This window comes from Neovison vison, chromosome 13 (genome assembly GCF_020171115.1).
Source record: "Neovison vison isolate M4711 chromosome 13, ASM_NN_V1, whole genome shotgun sequence".
Taxonomy (NCBI): domain Eukaryota; kingdom Metazoa; phylum Chordata; class Mammalia; order Carnivora; family Mustelidae; genus Neogale; species Neogale vison.
In genome coordinates, this window is record NC_058103.1 from 105,282,412 (window position 1) to 105,298,647 (window position 16,236).

Here is a 16,236-nt window from a genome sequence, read left to right on the forward strand (position 1 = left end):
ACAAAAGACCCTAGAAAGCATAAAAGTCTGTCCGAGTAACTAATGTTTAAACATTCTCGGCATACAGTTATAATGAGAAAGCAGTTTTGAAATCAATTATGAATTTTGTTTTCAATCATTGTATACCTAACTTAATGCCATACACATAAGATAGCCAAGACTCGATGAGTATCCTTTTCTCAGAGGAAGAAATTATAAAGGAATAACTACATTGAGTCTAAATGTACTGCTTTTTCCATCGTAATTAAGGTCAGTATTATAAGTGAATATCAGTATGAAAGGATCATGGTCCCTTGATTCCAGTAGTTTATTTGGTATGCCTTTTGTTTATGACCTAGATCTTAAACATAAAATGGCTGTTATATTAGATAGTTCCAGTGTATCTTCCCTTTTTAATTTACTATAGCTGTATATTTTATGAACAGATTTAAAAAAAGATGAAGCTGCAGTATATTTCTTTGGCCAGTAAAGAGTAGAAGACCTTTCATGGAAAAGGAAGCAAACTTTTAAAATAATATAATTGCTCGAGTAGCTTTTGTCTGTCTCATTGTGGCAGTAGGTTTAATTTGCAGCACCTCAGAAAGTAAAGCTTAGTGTATTAGGAGTGTTATTGTTTGCAAGTGAGGGAAACCACCTCAGATTGCTATTTGCAAAGAAGAGCATTTTCTGATAAGTAACTGCATGCATAAGGGCACAAAGGTCAATACATGTTTGCTGTAGGACTATTAATGATAGCAAACAACTGAAACAACCTGGAGAACCATTAATATTATATTGATTAAATTAAGAAAAGGAACATAGTGTTAAGAGCTGAGTGATCCTCGCCCAAGTTGGACCTCAGCTTCCTGGTCTGTAAAATGGGGATAATGATATCTGCTTCTTAGCTTTGTTTTGAGGACTAACTGATTTAATACATGGAAAGTACTTTGAATGGAGTTCAGCATAGAGTAAGTGCTGTAATAAGCATTTGCTAATCATGCTTTCATGGTACACTTTCTTGGTGGTTCTTGCATCCGGTCTGTGTTTGTATTGTGGCATGCCAATCTGCTGTCAAAAAGGGTGAGGTATGTGTTCAAGAGATGTACTTCTGGAAAAAAAAAAAAAAAGCAGGTGTGGTTCTAATTATTATCCTAATAAAAAAATCCTTGAAATAATTTAAGGGCTTTCTTTTTGGTAAACACCGGTCTGAAAGTACTATACATATATACCCCATTTCATCTTCACGCCAGGCCTCTGAGGGGTTGGAATTAGTGGGATGGAAAGTGGGGCTGTGGGAGGCTAAGTGGCTTAAACCTTTTATTTGGTATACCTCTATATAGCTTGAAAGTTTTTGTATTATTTCATAATTTAAATAAATAAATGATATACATATCCCCCCCAACCGAAGAAGTATAGCAGCTGTTATACATATTTTAGTTTTACTGAGATGTTTTCCTGTGTGGTGTTTTTCTTTAGAAATGGAGCATCTACAGTTGTCACAGCTATATTCGGAGGTATTCTTCAAAATGAGGTTAACTGCCTCATATGTGGGACAGAATCTAGAAAGTTTGATCCATTCCTAGGTAAGACATATTGTATTAAAATTTTAATGTTTCCTTTGAAAACTTAAGACAGTACAAGATAAATGTAAAAATACATCAATTTTTGAAATTCTTTTCTAAGTGTGTTATATCCCTTTAACAGCTGTTTTCCTATTTCTTTTTAAGACCTTTCATTAGATATTCCAAGTCAGTTCAGAAATAAGCGCTCAAAGAATCAAGAAAATGGACCAGTTTGTTCATTACGAGGTAAAGATACTTTAATGTTGTAGAATTCTTTTTTCCTCTGAAAGAGCTGAATAGACTCAAACTCCATCCATCTGTGTTATGTTGTTAATTGCTTGAATGAGTTTGTGTTATAATTTAACAGAAGTCAAACCTGAATGTCTCCTCCTATCAGAAAGAAAGAAAAAAAAATGGGTGCCAGAGATATTAAGGCAAGCATAAGATATTTCTCACCTTTTTCTTTAATACTGATTTTAAAATTGAGAGTCTGTAACAAGCTGCTTCTGACTTAATGAAATAGAATGTATTCTGTGGATGTCCCACTAGTATCCATAGAAGGAAAGAACACTTAGCTAATGTTACTCTTTTCTATGATTAATAGTTTTAGAAATCTGCTGATAAGCCTGAGGCTCTGCTTTTAATTGAAGACTGTGAGATTTGGAACAATTTTTTTCTCTGATTAGTGTTAACTGTTTTCATCAAGGCCAAAAGATCGATCTTTGACCAATCCTTAAAGTGACTTACTGTTCTTGGCCATAAAAAGAAACTAGGATAGAAAAAAAAAGGGGGCCTAGTCTGTGTTCTGTCATTGAGTAACTCTACACTGAAGGCAAATAACATAATCCCTACGCTGAATTGTCTGTTGACTAAAAGTAATTTTTTCCTCAACTACTCTAGAGAATATTGTCATAAGGAGTTAAAAAAAAATCTATATATATGAGAGAGAACACACACACACACCCACCCCCCAGTCTTTTCCTACAAAAGATTCTCATTGGTTGAAAACTGCACTGTCCATTATGGTGAAGTCACAGATGGTTGGTAAAATGTAAATTAAAATTAAAAATGCAGTTACTTAGTTGCACTAACCATATTTTAGGTGATCAGTAACTGCGTGTGACCAGTGGTGTTGTATTCGACACCACAGATGGAGAACATTTCCATTATTGCAGAAAGTTCTGTTGGGCAGTACTGCTGTAGAATCAAATTATTCTACTGCCAATTGCTCATTCTCAAAAAATGTGCTAGTAAAAATACAACTGTTGGGGGAGGGACGGGCAGAATTCTGTGTCACAGGTGCATTTGGCAGCATTGGGCTTGTTATAAGAGGAGCAGCAGAGGTCTTGCTTGTAGCCTTGTTGCTCAGGTAGTTTCTTGAACTCCCTCAGGGGGTAGCTGTCAAATACACTGGACTACTATAAGACAGGAGAATAACTCCGTATATGAAACATTTTGTAGATGCTTTCAGTTGTTCCCTACCTTTGCAACAGTGTTGATGGTCTCTTTTGAACAGGAGCACAGAAGAAATTTAAGGAAGCTCCATCCACTCAGCTTCCCTCTAAAATAGATGGTTTTGAAATAATAGATGGTTTTGAAATACAGGTTTTGAAAATATCACAATATACTTGGTATCAAATCTCAGATTATTTTCTCTTTATATTGATGGCTTGAGATTACAAACTAACTTAATCATAAAGCAAACATTTGATCATTTAGAGAGGAAAGCAGTGAGGAAAGGAATTAGCCTCAAACTCTATAATCTAAACTGGATAGAACTTCATTTTATAATTTCTTCAAACATTGCTTAACATAACTATGTGGATATGTATTTGAACAATATTTCCTAAATAAAACTAAGTCCAGATGATCTTTGGAAGACCCAGAGACACTGGTTGCTTCAGGGTTCTTTCTTCCTTCTGTACTGTGTTCCCCTTCATCCTGCATTGGTCACGTAGTATGGTTCTTATTGTACCCTGTAGCGTTTTACTTATTACCTGTGCCAGAATGTTTTAATACTGAGAGACCTTACTTTCTTGAGATTGCCCAGGAGGAGATTGTATGACATAGTTTAAGTGGTTGATTGGTACTACAAACGAGTGGCAAATGGCATTTGCCTTGCTTCCCCAGTAGTATTTTTCTTGGCATAGACTCACTGAAATTTGATGGGATTGGGATTTAGCTTCAGGGGGCCCAGACCATCCTGAAGGGTTTCGGGTTTGTCTGAAAACAGATTTCCTGTATTCTCAGCTGGCTTTCCTTTCAGTTTTCAGACTCGATTTTTATTTTGTTAAAGAGCTGAATGTTGGCTTAAAGAACTAGATGGTAGAGTCATTCTTTCTGTTTAACACTGTTACCAATTAAGGGTACTACTTTTTTTTGGACATCGAGTGTCCAGTTGATACGGATTTCTTTACTAAACAGTTGGAGTCAGGATTACATTTTACATGCTTTTATATGCTTTAATGTGAGGATTACTTGTGTGCTTTTTGGAATGTTAATTGACAGGCTTAGTTTTCATTTAGAAAGGAAAGGTGATGGTGAGAAAGATCCTTGGCATTTGAAATTATTTAACTAAAAACATGCAAATTATGAGAGGCTAAAATAATCCGTTCTAAAATCTGACAAAAAAGGAAAGATTATTATAGACCAAATATTAGCTAATAGAATCTAGTACTGTAATAAAATAACATACAGAGATCAAGTAGGATTTCTTCCAGCCATGCAGGACTGCTATATCCAGAAAGAACAATTTTCTCTGGCTGACAAAGTTCTTCTAGCTGGACTAAGAACCAAGTTGACATGAGACAGATGAGGAGGAGAGTCTCAGATTTAATTTTGTATGTATGGGGAATCCACACAGACATAATATTTTGAAGACCAACAACTTGAGGCTTCTGTGAGCTGAGAGGGTAGGAGTCTGGGGACACAACGGGGAGAAAGACCATTAGCAGGAAGGTGAGAGGAAATGTTTGGAGAATAAAGTTTCTCCTCTTAGGTAAGTTTCTTTGGTAAAGAAGAATCTCTTGTTAATAGTCACTTCTTGGTACAGGCTCTCCCTTGCAATGTTAATTTAGGCAGTTGAGGGGAAGGTAAAGCTTTTCCTGAATTTGCTGGGTTTGTTTGCTTTTAACTCAAAATAATGTTCATGCCAAAGTGGCCCATCTTGGGGTGTCCTGCCCTGGGCCCCTGCAGTTTTCTCCTCTGAAATTTCCCTAAAATTTCACACATTAAAATTGAGCTGGTCGATTGTTCAGTCTTATTGAACCAGTCCTATCAATAGGTCAGTTCAAACTTGTTTTGGGAGGCAGTGATGCAGTTTAGGCCTAAGGTTCAACCAGTCAGGTATTAAATAAGAGGCATTTCTGTGGAAACAAAAACAGTGGTTAACTGATTGGATCAAATTATAAACCAGTTTCTGAATTTTGAGGGTAGTCAGTCAAGAAGATTTTTAGATGTTAAGTTTGAACCATCTTGAATGCAGTGGTTTGTAGTTTGAATGTCTGATGATCTTTTTGAGTGGCCCACAGCCACAGGCATGAAGATTGCCTGTATGTGAGCTGTTGGGATGATCTCTCTGAAGTTCATATAAGGGAAAAGGGAAGTTTTAGTTCTCAGATGAATCCAATGTAGAAGGTTGGAAGAAAAATTAAAAATGTTACTTTGGAGAATTATAGTCAAGCACTGGAGGAAATGAGAACAAATGAGGATCTAGTCCAGGTTCTAATGAACAGTATTGCAATCTAATATTTACTCAGATATGTTATTGAAACCTGTTTTCTCTATAATCACCCTTTTATATATAGCCAAATTAATACTAATTTGTTTGCAAAATAAGTCTAGTTTCAAAAAAACCTGGCCTGATCATTTATATGAATGTGACAAAGAATAGCAGTTGATTAGGTAGATTCTTGAAAAAGTTTCCAGCAGGTTTTAAAGATTGAAGTTTTAACATCCTCTTGAGGCCAGAAGCCAAGCCAGATACTTGCCATCAGAACATCTTCAATTCCTACAGATTTGGGTGAATTCCTCTCTGCTCGAGGTCCTCAAACTATTGCTGGGTTCCTGTACTTGCCAGGGAGTGCCAACCTTTACTTACCTGGTAAGGCTGCTGGGAACTTTGTAAGCAGGGTACCAGACTGGTACTTCTGGGGGCTTTACTGGCTTCTTAAAGTCAACCTAGTTCCTTAAAGCTGTCTGGGCATTTAAAGCTATCTGGTCATATCTCAGTTTATCCATCTCTCTCTCAAATAGGACATTCCAGTCAAAGCCTTGGTTATATAACAAATGTTTCCAGTTGTGTCCTGTTACAGGGAGAACAGAATTCTATTGAACTTATGCAAATAAATATAAGAATACTTAGAGTTTCTGAGTTCTGGAGAGTTCAGGTAGGGAAAAAGATGAATGTTTCAATTTGTTCACAAAGGTATATTCTATTAAATTGCTTTAAAGGTCATAAAGAGCTAAAAAGGGTAAATTTTTCAGTTCCATATTATTGTTTTGCTTGAATCCAATTCTTCCACTAGTTCAGAAATTCTTACCAGTTTTATGCTAAGAATTCAGGTTACCAGAAACCTGTATTCAAAGTTCTTTTTATGAGTCTTACTGAAGATAAGGCACATTTGCAATACCATCAGAGCAAAATAGTAACTGTATTAGAGTTCACTGTGATTCAGTTTTGGTTATTTCTGTGACTCTTGACACATAGCAACATACTAGGACATCAGGTTTCTAGGAGTTTTATACAATTTTAGAACACTTACCCTATCTACGTAAATATAATCTAAGAGGGTTTCGTGTCACTTATTTGACAATGAAATATTCTAAGGCCTATCTGGAACACCTCAGCCTGTGGTCAAAAGACTTCATTTTAGGATTTGATTTTAGGAAGTATGTCAGTTTGAACATTTGCTTAATAGGATCATAGGGCACTATGAAATGATATTTAATTATCTAACCAAAAGGATAATAAAAGATTTCAAAAGAATAAAAGGCAAAAATACAGAACCTTACATAGTTGTGAGCAAAACTTGATAAATTATTTTGGCAAAACACAGAATCCTTGATTTCTAAGCAGATAACTTTAAAGGAAAAAAATATTTGTTTACAGTTTTTTATTAAAAGCAGATTTGTAACTTGTCCTTTTAACAAAAAAAAAAATTCAACTTTGCAGTATATTTTTGATATTAAAACTTACTAAATTTATCCTAATCTTAGCCAGTACTGATCACACATAAAATCCCTTTCCAAATACTCTGTTTCCATAAGTCTTATGGAACGAACTTTTTTACATTCTTTAAAAAGTTTCACTTTAGGACAGAATTACTGTCTTTTCCCTTAACAAAAAGTGTATTTCTGTTTCGCATACCTTTTTCTACCAAAAACACATTTCCTTGCATATGGAATTGTTTTTCTTATTATTTCTGATATTCTTAATTATATTTATTAGAATTCTTAACTCTTAGAAACCTTAATTTCTAGTGAAAACTAAGTAGTAAGCAATTTTGAACTGCTATACCAGTATTTAGAATAGCAAATTTGTGAAAACATTTCATAATTTTAAGAATGTGCTTGGGGCGCCTGGGTGGCTCAGTGGGTTAAGCCGCTGCCTTCGGCTCAGGTCATGATCTCAGGGTCCTGGGATCGAGTCCCGCATCGGGCTCTCTGCTCAGCAGGGAGCCTGCTTCCTCCTCTCTCTCTCTGCCTGCCTCTCCATCTACTTGTAATTTCTCTCTGTCAAAAAAATAAATAAAATCTTAAAAAAAAAAAAAGAATGTGCTTTTTCATAGTACAGTTTTTCAATAAAGCACAAACCAGGTTTACTAAAGGTCCATATTTATTTAGTTTCTCTGTAATAAGACACAAGTAAATTAACCTATTGACATCTATTTTCTGAACCTATATTCAATACCTAATGTCTTATTATTTTACTTTATCTGTAAATGACTTAGATATCTCAATAAATTTAACTCACTTAACTTAGTAAAAAATTTTAAACTGTCAGGTTACCAAGGACTTTGGAAGCTATTTAAAAGTTTACCTACAAACCTTTTTTGCAGGGGTGGGAGGAGAATCTTAAACAGGCTGTAATACAGCCCAGCACAGACTGCAACCTGAGATCATGACCTGAGTAGAAATCTAGAGTTGGTTGCTTAACCAACTGAGCCCCCAGGCACCCCTGCCTACAAACCCTTTTGTCTTATTTACATCTATTTAATTAGCTTGTTCTTAGGTTTAGATTACCCACAGAAATTTCATTAAGCATTGGGCAAAAATCAATCATTATTTTAAGTTTTTTTTTCTGATAAATTTGCAGAGGTGAACTTACTTGGCTTTCCATAAACACGGGTAGAATGACAGTCATATATTTAATGCTGGTAACTCTCAGGAGATTTTTTTCTTAATTAAACCAACAACCTAAAATTAGCTTTAATACTGAATATTTTCCCAGATCACATGATTTTGGAAAACATTTGGGTTAGTTTCTATCTTTCTGAGTTTTGGAATTCCCATAACTTACAAGTGCTTGACTTGAAACCAACTAAAAAGAACTCTTTTACAAATTAATTTTGGTGATACCATCTGGAGGTAAAGAAAATATGTCGCATTTATAACATGTGGACATACACAGACAAGATGCAAACAAAATATTGTAGCTTTTTTTGGGAGGACATTAAAGGCCCAATTTCTAAATACCTCTTATTTTTTGATGAAAAACTTCTCTAAAGTTTGTATTTCAAAGACTGGCTCTTGGGGAGATGGAAATAGAAAACTCACATCACAAAGGAACAGAGAAAGAATCCCAGGTTTTCTCCAATGTGGAAATCTGGAGCAAATTTGCTTGTTACCAGAGGTGTGGAGTCTGGGCACAAGAGGCATTTTAGAAAGGCCTCTTTCCCCCATTTTTTCTTCAGTCTCAGGCAATTGTGGACTGTGTTTATATTTTAAAAACATGGTAAAATTTATCATTTCAAGAAACTGAGGAAGAATGCCAAAAAATTCTTTCAGTTTCAGGGCAACTGCTCTTTAAAGTTTACTTCTTTTTTTTTTTTTTTTTTTTGAGTGCAGGACAATTTTGTCTTAATATCCTCATCTTTTATAACAACTACAAACATTTTAAGGGGAATAGGCGAGAGTTAGGGATTCGTAAAGAGGGGTGGGCTTTTGACTTGTTTCTAGAGTTGCATTTCTGGTTTTGTACAGATTGGTAAAGCAGTTGTTTCTAATTCCCCAAGAACTGGATAAAAACTAAACTCTGTTTTTTTGTATTAGGGAGATTTTTTTTTTTTTAGGCTGAGAGGGGGGAAGCAAAATAAAGCATTTTAACAAAGCCGCCTTTTTTTTTTCAAGGTTGTTTTTTTTTTTTTTTTTTTTAAATTATTTGACAGAGAGAGAGATCGCAAGTAGGCAGAGAGGCAGGCAGAGAGCTCGATGCAGGGGCTCTATTCCAGGACCCTGAGATCATGACCCAAGCTGAAGGCAGAGGCTTAACCCACTGAGCCACCCAGGTGCCCCAACAAAGCCTTCTAGTAGCATACGGAATTCAGCCTTGGCTTCTGTTAGACCCTGCAGGTTGACCTTTCACATATCATTTGTGGGAGGGCCTAGGAGACATTTTGGTCCCAATTTCTCTATGAAGGGAAGGTAGTTGAATAATCATCAGTCTTTCTCATTTCCCTCTAATTCTGGTACCATCTTTTCAAAATAGGGGTAAAAGGGCTTTATAATTTAAAAGATCTTCTTTTTCAGTGGAGGAGGGGGTGGCTAAGATATGTCTGCAATGTACATTGCATAGGAATGCCTGAAGCTGGCAGAGCCTGCTTACAGAGCCCTAGAAGGTAGGAGCAAAGTGAGCCTTATTGCCAGTCTCAGGTGCTTTTGTTAAATTCATTTCCTGGCTTTCAGCTTTTATGTGAGCAACCTATATACTTTGAACATAAAGTCCCTATAAATCTCGTAGGGAAGGGGGAGTTAACTGGATGATTTTTTTTTTTTTGAAGTTTTTTTTTGTTTGTTTTTGTTTTTGTTTTTAAAGATTTTACTTATTTGGGCACCTGGGTGGCTCAGTGGGTTAAGCCTCTGCCTTTGGCTCAGGTCATGATCTCAGGGTTCTGGGACTGAGCCGTGCATTGGGCTTTCCGCTCAGCAAGGAGCCTGCTTCCCCCCTCTCAGCCTACTTGTGATCTTTCTCAAATAAATAAGTAAAAATCTTTTTTTTTTTTTCTATTTATTTGAGAGAGAGGTAAAGTGTGAGCATGCATGACCTGGGGGAAGGGCAGAAGGAGAAGCAGACTCTCTGCTAAGCAGGGAGTCAGACATGGGGCTTAATCCCTGGACCCTGGGATCATGACCTGAGCTGAAGGCAGACCAGATGAGAGGCCAGATTTTAAGGGGATTTTACTTTGGAGATGGACATTTATTTTTTAGTCTTCTGTCCATCTTGTCAACAGAGTCCCTAAGGCATGCTCTTATACTAATAAGACAGTTGAGAGTTCTCTATACAGTATATTTTTCTTTTCAATATAAGCAATTTAAAGACCATTGATGAATAATCTGTTAATAACAACTCCAACCAATAAGCCTTTTAATGGCTAAACCAAAGATGCAGAAGGCATCTAAAGAGGGTGTAGATGATGGCCCACATGATCTAAAAGTTAGTTTCAGAAAGCAAAGGGCTTCATTGTGTAAGCAGTAAGGATGGTGAAAACGGGGTCTCTAGTCTCCCATGAAAACACAAGGGATGTGCTACAGGACTGGGGTTGTTTAGCAGTGTACCTTGTTGCAAGGAAGTTTGCTTGAGTTTAGTAGGTGAACTAGTGTCAATCTAACCTGTTCTGTGACCAACGAGAGTCTTCTTGGGCTGGTGAGGATTCTAGTAGCTTTTCTACCAAGTTATGGGCTTTAGCTTCTAAGATGTCCCTTAGCAACAGTCTTAAAACACAAGCTAAAAAAAAAACAACCAAACTCAAAAACTATCTCTGGGAAGAAATGAATCTTCCAAAAGAGTGCTCTACCAAATTTAACCAGAGACAATTTAAATAATTTAATAACTAACCCCAAGGAACTAGGTTCCACAAATATTTTGCCCTGCTAATTTTAAATGTAGCAAGAAGGAAAAAGGACTATCACCACTCCTACTCTGTCAGACTCTACAGATAGAGATTCTGGGAGATTGACAGGGTTAGAAATCTTACCTTCTGTTGGCTCTATGTCAGATGTCCCAAGGACCTCAGTTGCAGTTATGTCTAGCATGTTAAAGTATCCTGCTGACTCTGTCGACTGTTGAAGAGGAAGAATTTCCTCTGCCCTTCATGGTCCTTCTTGGTGGACAAAGAACCATATTGATTCAAGATAGAAAATCAGATTTAGTTTTGTATGTACAGGGACTCCACATGGACATGAAATTCCAAAGACAGGCAACATGAGGCTTCTGTGAGCCAAGGAGAGGAATAGGGGTCTGAGGACACAAAGGGGAGAAAGACAGCAGAAAGGTGAGAGGAGGTGTTTGGAAAACAAACATTGTCCTGTTATTTAGGCAGAGAAGTTTCTTAGGTAAAGAGGAATCTCTTCCTGGTATAAGCAGGCAGTCGTGGAGGAGGAGGACATAAGAGCTTTTCCTGAACCTGCTGGGTTTTGTTTGCTTTAACTCAAAAATAATATTCATGTCAAAGTGGCCAATCTTGGGGCCCTGCAGATGTAGTACTAGAAAATATAATTTAATGGAGGAAGATAAAAGTTGTTTTGATAAAATTTCAAATCCATTACTGATTAAAAGAAGAAGGAAAAAACCCCTTTTATTAACTTACTAAGCTAGGAATAGAAAGTTAACTTGATGAAGATTATCTATCAGAAGCTATCAGTGATCATCATAGTTAACGGTGAAGCACTAATGATTTTCCATTACAGTGTGGAAGCAGTCAGGAGTCCTGTTGCTGAGATACAAGGCATTCATTAGACAAAGAGAGCAGCACTGGGCAGGAGATCTGCTTTTCTAAAAGCTCTTGATTTAAAACAAATACAGGTATTATTTTGATAAGTTCTAAACTTGGAGTTAAAAAGTTTAGTAAGGCAGCCAAATAGGCAAAAAAAAAAAAAAAAAAAAAAAAAAGCTTTGCTACACATAGTAAAAGATCCTATTCACAGTAGCAGTAAAATCTTACAAATACTTATGAATAAAATAATTGAGAAATATATAAGACCTAGATGAAGAAAATTATAAAACTTTATGCTAGAACAGATAAAAGTTTGAATAGAGCCATGTCATATATTTGGATAGGGAGACCAATGCAGTAGAGATGTCAGTTTTCCCCCAGATTACCCCCTAAATTTATTCTAATTTGCTCAAAAGTTCCTCTGTAAGAATTTTTTAAAAGACTATTTGAGAGATTATTAAATCAATCAGATTAATTATTAAAATTAAATTAAATGTTTTTAATTATTATTATAATTAAATATAAATAATTAAAATTAAATAATTGAATTAATTAAATAATATCAAATAAAAGATTATTTGAGGGGGGTGGGGAGAGCACCCGTGCATGTGCACATGAACGGGAGAGGGCTGGATGTAGAGGGAGAAGCAGACTTCCCACTGAGAGCAGAGTGTCCATTGGGGGGCCTTGATCCCAGACTCTAGGATCATGACCTGAGCTGAAGGCAGAACCCACTGAGCCACCCAGGAGCCCCCGCAGAAAGAAATTCTTAAGAGAAGCTTAAAAAGTTTTTTAAATAAAAATGAGGAAGCAGGATAGAGATAAGGTAAGAAATGTCCCATATGTACTAATTTAGCATGTACTGGTGTAGAAAGGTGTCTATGGGAATTTATTACATTCCAAAGAAAAAATTTCAAATCAGTGGATAAAAAAAGCTATTAGTCAATTAATACTGAAAATGAAAATTTGGGAAAACATTAATTTTATCACTAACTCCCATCTTTTCTGAAATTTGGTTTCAAGATTTAATATGAAAAATAAAACCATAGGACCCTATAGGCCAACGTTTTTTTGATCTTATATGGGCGATCTTTCACCAAGACCAGAACTCGGAAAGGAAAAAATTCATAAATTTAACTGCATAATTAAGGTTACTGTAGGTAAGGAGAGGACATATGAAAAAGAATACTTGGTAAAGTATATGAATAGGAAGAAATGCAAACAAACATCTGAAAAAATATTACCTCACTTATATTCAGGAAAGTATAGGTAAAGCAGAATTGGTCAAAATGACAAAGATAGGTAATATCCATGGTTCGTGTAGGTTTTTGAGAATGGGCACTCTCACATATTGGTGTTAGTATAAATTGGTAGTTTGGGAGGACGGTGATCCCTTTTAATGAGCATTTCCTTAGACATAGTAATTTTACTTGTGAATGTGGACAATAACACCTTTAAAAGATGTTCATTAAAGCATTCTTTGTTATTGCAGAGATCAGAAATAATTTACATGCCTGCTAGTAGGGCACTGGTTTAATAAATAATACTGTGTAGTAATTAAGAAAGATAAAGTTGATCAATAGCCAGGCCACAGAAAGATAGCTTACAAAATACTGTGGAGCAAAACACTATCCATGGAACTATGTCTATAGAATGATTCCATCTGTGTAAAATAAACATTCATATGTGCATTAAAGTCTTGAGCAGCATACTCTCTCTGTTCTCAGTGATTTCTTAGGGGTAGGGATTCAAGAAGAAAGTCAACTGTGACTTCCTTTTTCCTGCTCTTTTATGTTGTTTGAATTTTTTAACCTATTGTGTCACCTTTATAATTACATATTTGCTTTGGGGAGTAAAACAAAATGTGAATTAACTTATATATACTTCCCAATTACTGCTTTGCCAAATTAAATTTATATAGTGCATAAAGGGGATCTAATAACATCAACAAACCAGTTTTATTCCCTGCTCTCCTTAAGGATGTATTTAACAGTTTATATAATGTGGAAGACTGACACTTGTGAAATATATGCCCCGAAAACCTTGAGAATCTTAGGAGTTTCAAAAACCATCATGGCAATTTTTTTTTCCTTATGAAAGGCAGTAAAGTACAAATGAAAAAGTTTAAGCAGCTTCCTCAGATGGGAGGAAGTCATTACCTTTGTAAGTGGAGAACAACAAAGCTTTGCGAGATGGGAATGCTGGGTAGCTAGTAGACTGTTTCACTAGCTGTGTGATTCACTTCCGCATAGGAGCTTTGGAAACGCAGTTTGTTTAATGCTGCTGCAAAAGATTAAACTGTAATACGTTTCAGGGTCATTCATGGCAAGAGAAATCTGTCAAGGAAAGGCTGTACCTAGGCAGTCTTCCTCTTTAGGAAATAACTGTGTACATGTATGTTTCAATAATAAAAATTGAAGGACATAAAGTCTGTGTATTCATTGTAACATTTAGATAAAATTCAAATAGTACCAAGAGGAAAATAAACATGAGTTCTAAGTCTACCATCCTGCAATACCATAGTTAAGGGCTTTTTTTTTTTTTTTTTAAGTAGGCTCCTCCCCCAGCATGGAGCCCCAACTCAGGGTTTGAACCAGGACCCTGAGATAAACACCTGAGCTGAGATCAAGAGTCGGCTGCTTAACTTACTGAGCAATCCAGGTGTCCCAAGGATATTTTTATTTGAAAACTGATTTAAAAGCTTTTTTTTTTTTTTTTTTAAAGGCAGCCATTGGAAATTTAGAATTATTCTGGGTTGTGGGACTGTTTTAACCCATCGAAGTCTCATTACAAATAGGCATTAGTTTTATGGAGAGCTAAAAAGCAGCTTTTAAAATCCATATGGAGTTAACTATGTGGGTAGTTCTCCACTAATCCAACTAGGGTTGATAATGTTGCTTCTTTATTAAAACTCTTAGGGGCTGCCCATGGACACAGTCTTTTGAGCTTCTGATACAGCTGTGACAATGAGGCTGCCTCACTGAGGGTGCAGCAGCAGATGTGGGCCCCTGAGAGCCCATTGCAACAACAGAGAGAGAGAGATGGAAGAATACAAGATTGCTCTTAGAGGCAGTTGGGGCCACCATTTTGAAAATTGAATATTTGAAAAACTAGGTTCAGTTTGTATGGCTTGGTTATGAATTGTCTAATGAGCCTTTCATATCTTCTGTTGTATGTTGGATTATCACATGACCTTACAGGAAAAGGAGAGAATTGCATTATCTTATGCATAAATCAGTTTGGGATCACTTGGTGCTCACCCTGTAAGGCTCTCAAAGAATCATGGAGCAAAAGCTGCCATTCTGTGCCCCCAAAGCTGTGGGAGAGGCTGATTGCAAGCAGCTAGGCTGAATGTGGGTCCTGCTCTACAGTGAGTCCAGTGTTGCCTAAGACAAGCATCTCAATGGTATGGAGACCAAACTCTGAGCAGTGCATCAAGAGTCAGCAAAAGTGGGTCATTGCAGCTACGTTGGCTGAACATAGTTGCAGCTTACCCACGATAGTAGGTCACATGTAGCCCACATAGAGGGCTTCCCTGGAGTGCCCTGTTCTGGTGACCTGGGAGAGATGCTGTGCTGCAGAGCACCACAGACCTCTTCTACCCAAGGCCACCAATTTCAAGACCAGGAGATGTAGCTGACCTACCTAGTAGATAGAAAGAGTTACAAAACATAGAGAGGGGTATGTCCTAAATGAATGAACAAGACAAAATCATGGTAGAAGAGCTAAATAAAATGGTAATAAGCAGTATACCTAATAAGGAATTAAAAGTACTGGTCATAAAGATACTCACTGGACTTGAGAAAAGAATGGATGGACTCAGGGACAGGTTAAAGATAGAAAAACCAGAGAGAACTGAAGAATTCAATAACTGACATAAAAATACACTAGAGGGCGCCTGTGTGGCTCAGACAGTTAGCTGCCTTTGGCTCAGATCATGATCTCAAGGTTCCGGGATGGAGACCGCATGGGGCTCCCTGCTCAGCGAGGAGTCGGCTTCTCCCTCCCCTCTAACCCTCTCCCCCATCCCCATGCTTGCTCTCCTCTCTCTCTCTCAAAAATAAATAAAATCTTTAAAAAAAAAATGCACTAGAGGGAATCAACAGCAGATTAAAGGAGCCAGAAGAACAGATCAGTGATCTGGAAGAGAGGGTAGTGGAAAACAACCAGTCTAAATATCAAAGAAAAAGGGACCTCAGTGACATCAAGCATACTAACATCACATTATAGAGATCTCAGGGGGAGAAGATAAAGAATGAAGCAGAAAACTTACTTGAAGAAATAGCTAAAAACTTCCTGATCTGGGAAGAGAACCAGATATCCAGGTTCAGGAAGCGAAAGCTCCTAACAAGATAAACCCAAGTTGGTCCACACCAAGACACATAATAATTAAAATAGCAAGCCGTAGAATTTTAAAAGTAGAAATGGCAAAGAATACACAGTTATATGAGGGAAACCCCATAAGGCTCAGCTGATCTTTCAGCAGAAACTGTAGGGCAGAAGAAAATGGCAAGATACATTCAAAGTGCTTAAAGGAAGAGCGCTTGGGTGGCTCAGTCATTAGGCAGCTGCCTTCGCTCCCAGGTTGTGGTCCTGGGGTCCTGGGATTGAGCCCTGCATGGGGCTCCCCGCTCGGTGGGGAGCCTTCTTCTCCCTCTCCCACTCCACTCCCTCTGCTGTGTTCTCTCTCTCACTGTCTCTGTCAAATAAATAAAATCTTAAAATAAAAACAAAGGGAAAAAAAAAACCCTACAAACTAAGAA

General features: G+C 36.9%; 1 protein-coding gene across 2 annotated transcripts in view; it reads left to right on the top strand.

Annotated features, from left to right (window-relative positions):
• Positions 1-16,236, top strand: part of USP3 (ubiquitin specific peptidase 3) — a 108,734-nt gene that overhangs the window by 74,108 nt on the left and 18,390 nt on the right. For both annotated transcript variants that reach the window (XM_044230736.1, XM_044230737.1), the window contains 2 exons: positions 1,456-1,562; positions 1,707-1,787. In XM_044230736.1, coding sequence (XP_044086671.1) covers positions 1,456-1,562; positions 1,707-1,787 — 188 coding nt within the window. The remainder of the gene's footprint in view (positions 1-1,455; positions 1,563-1,706; positions 1,788-16,236) is intronic.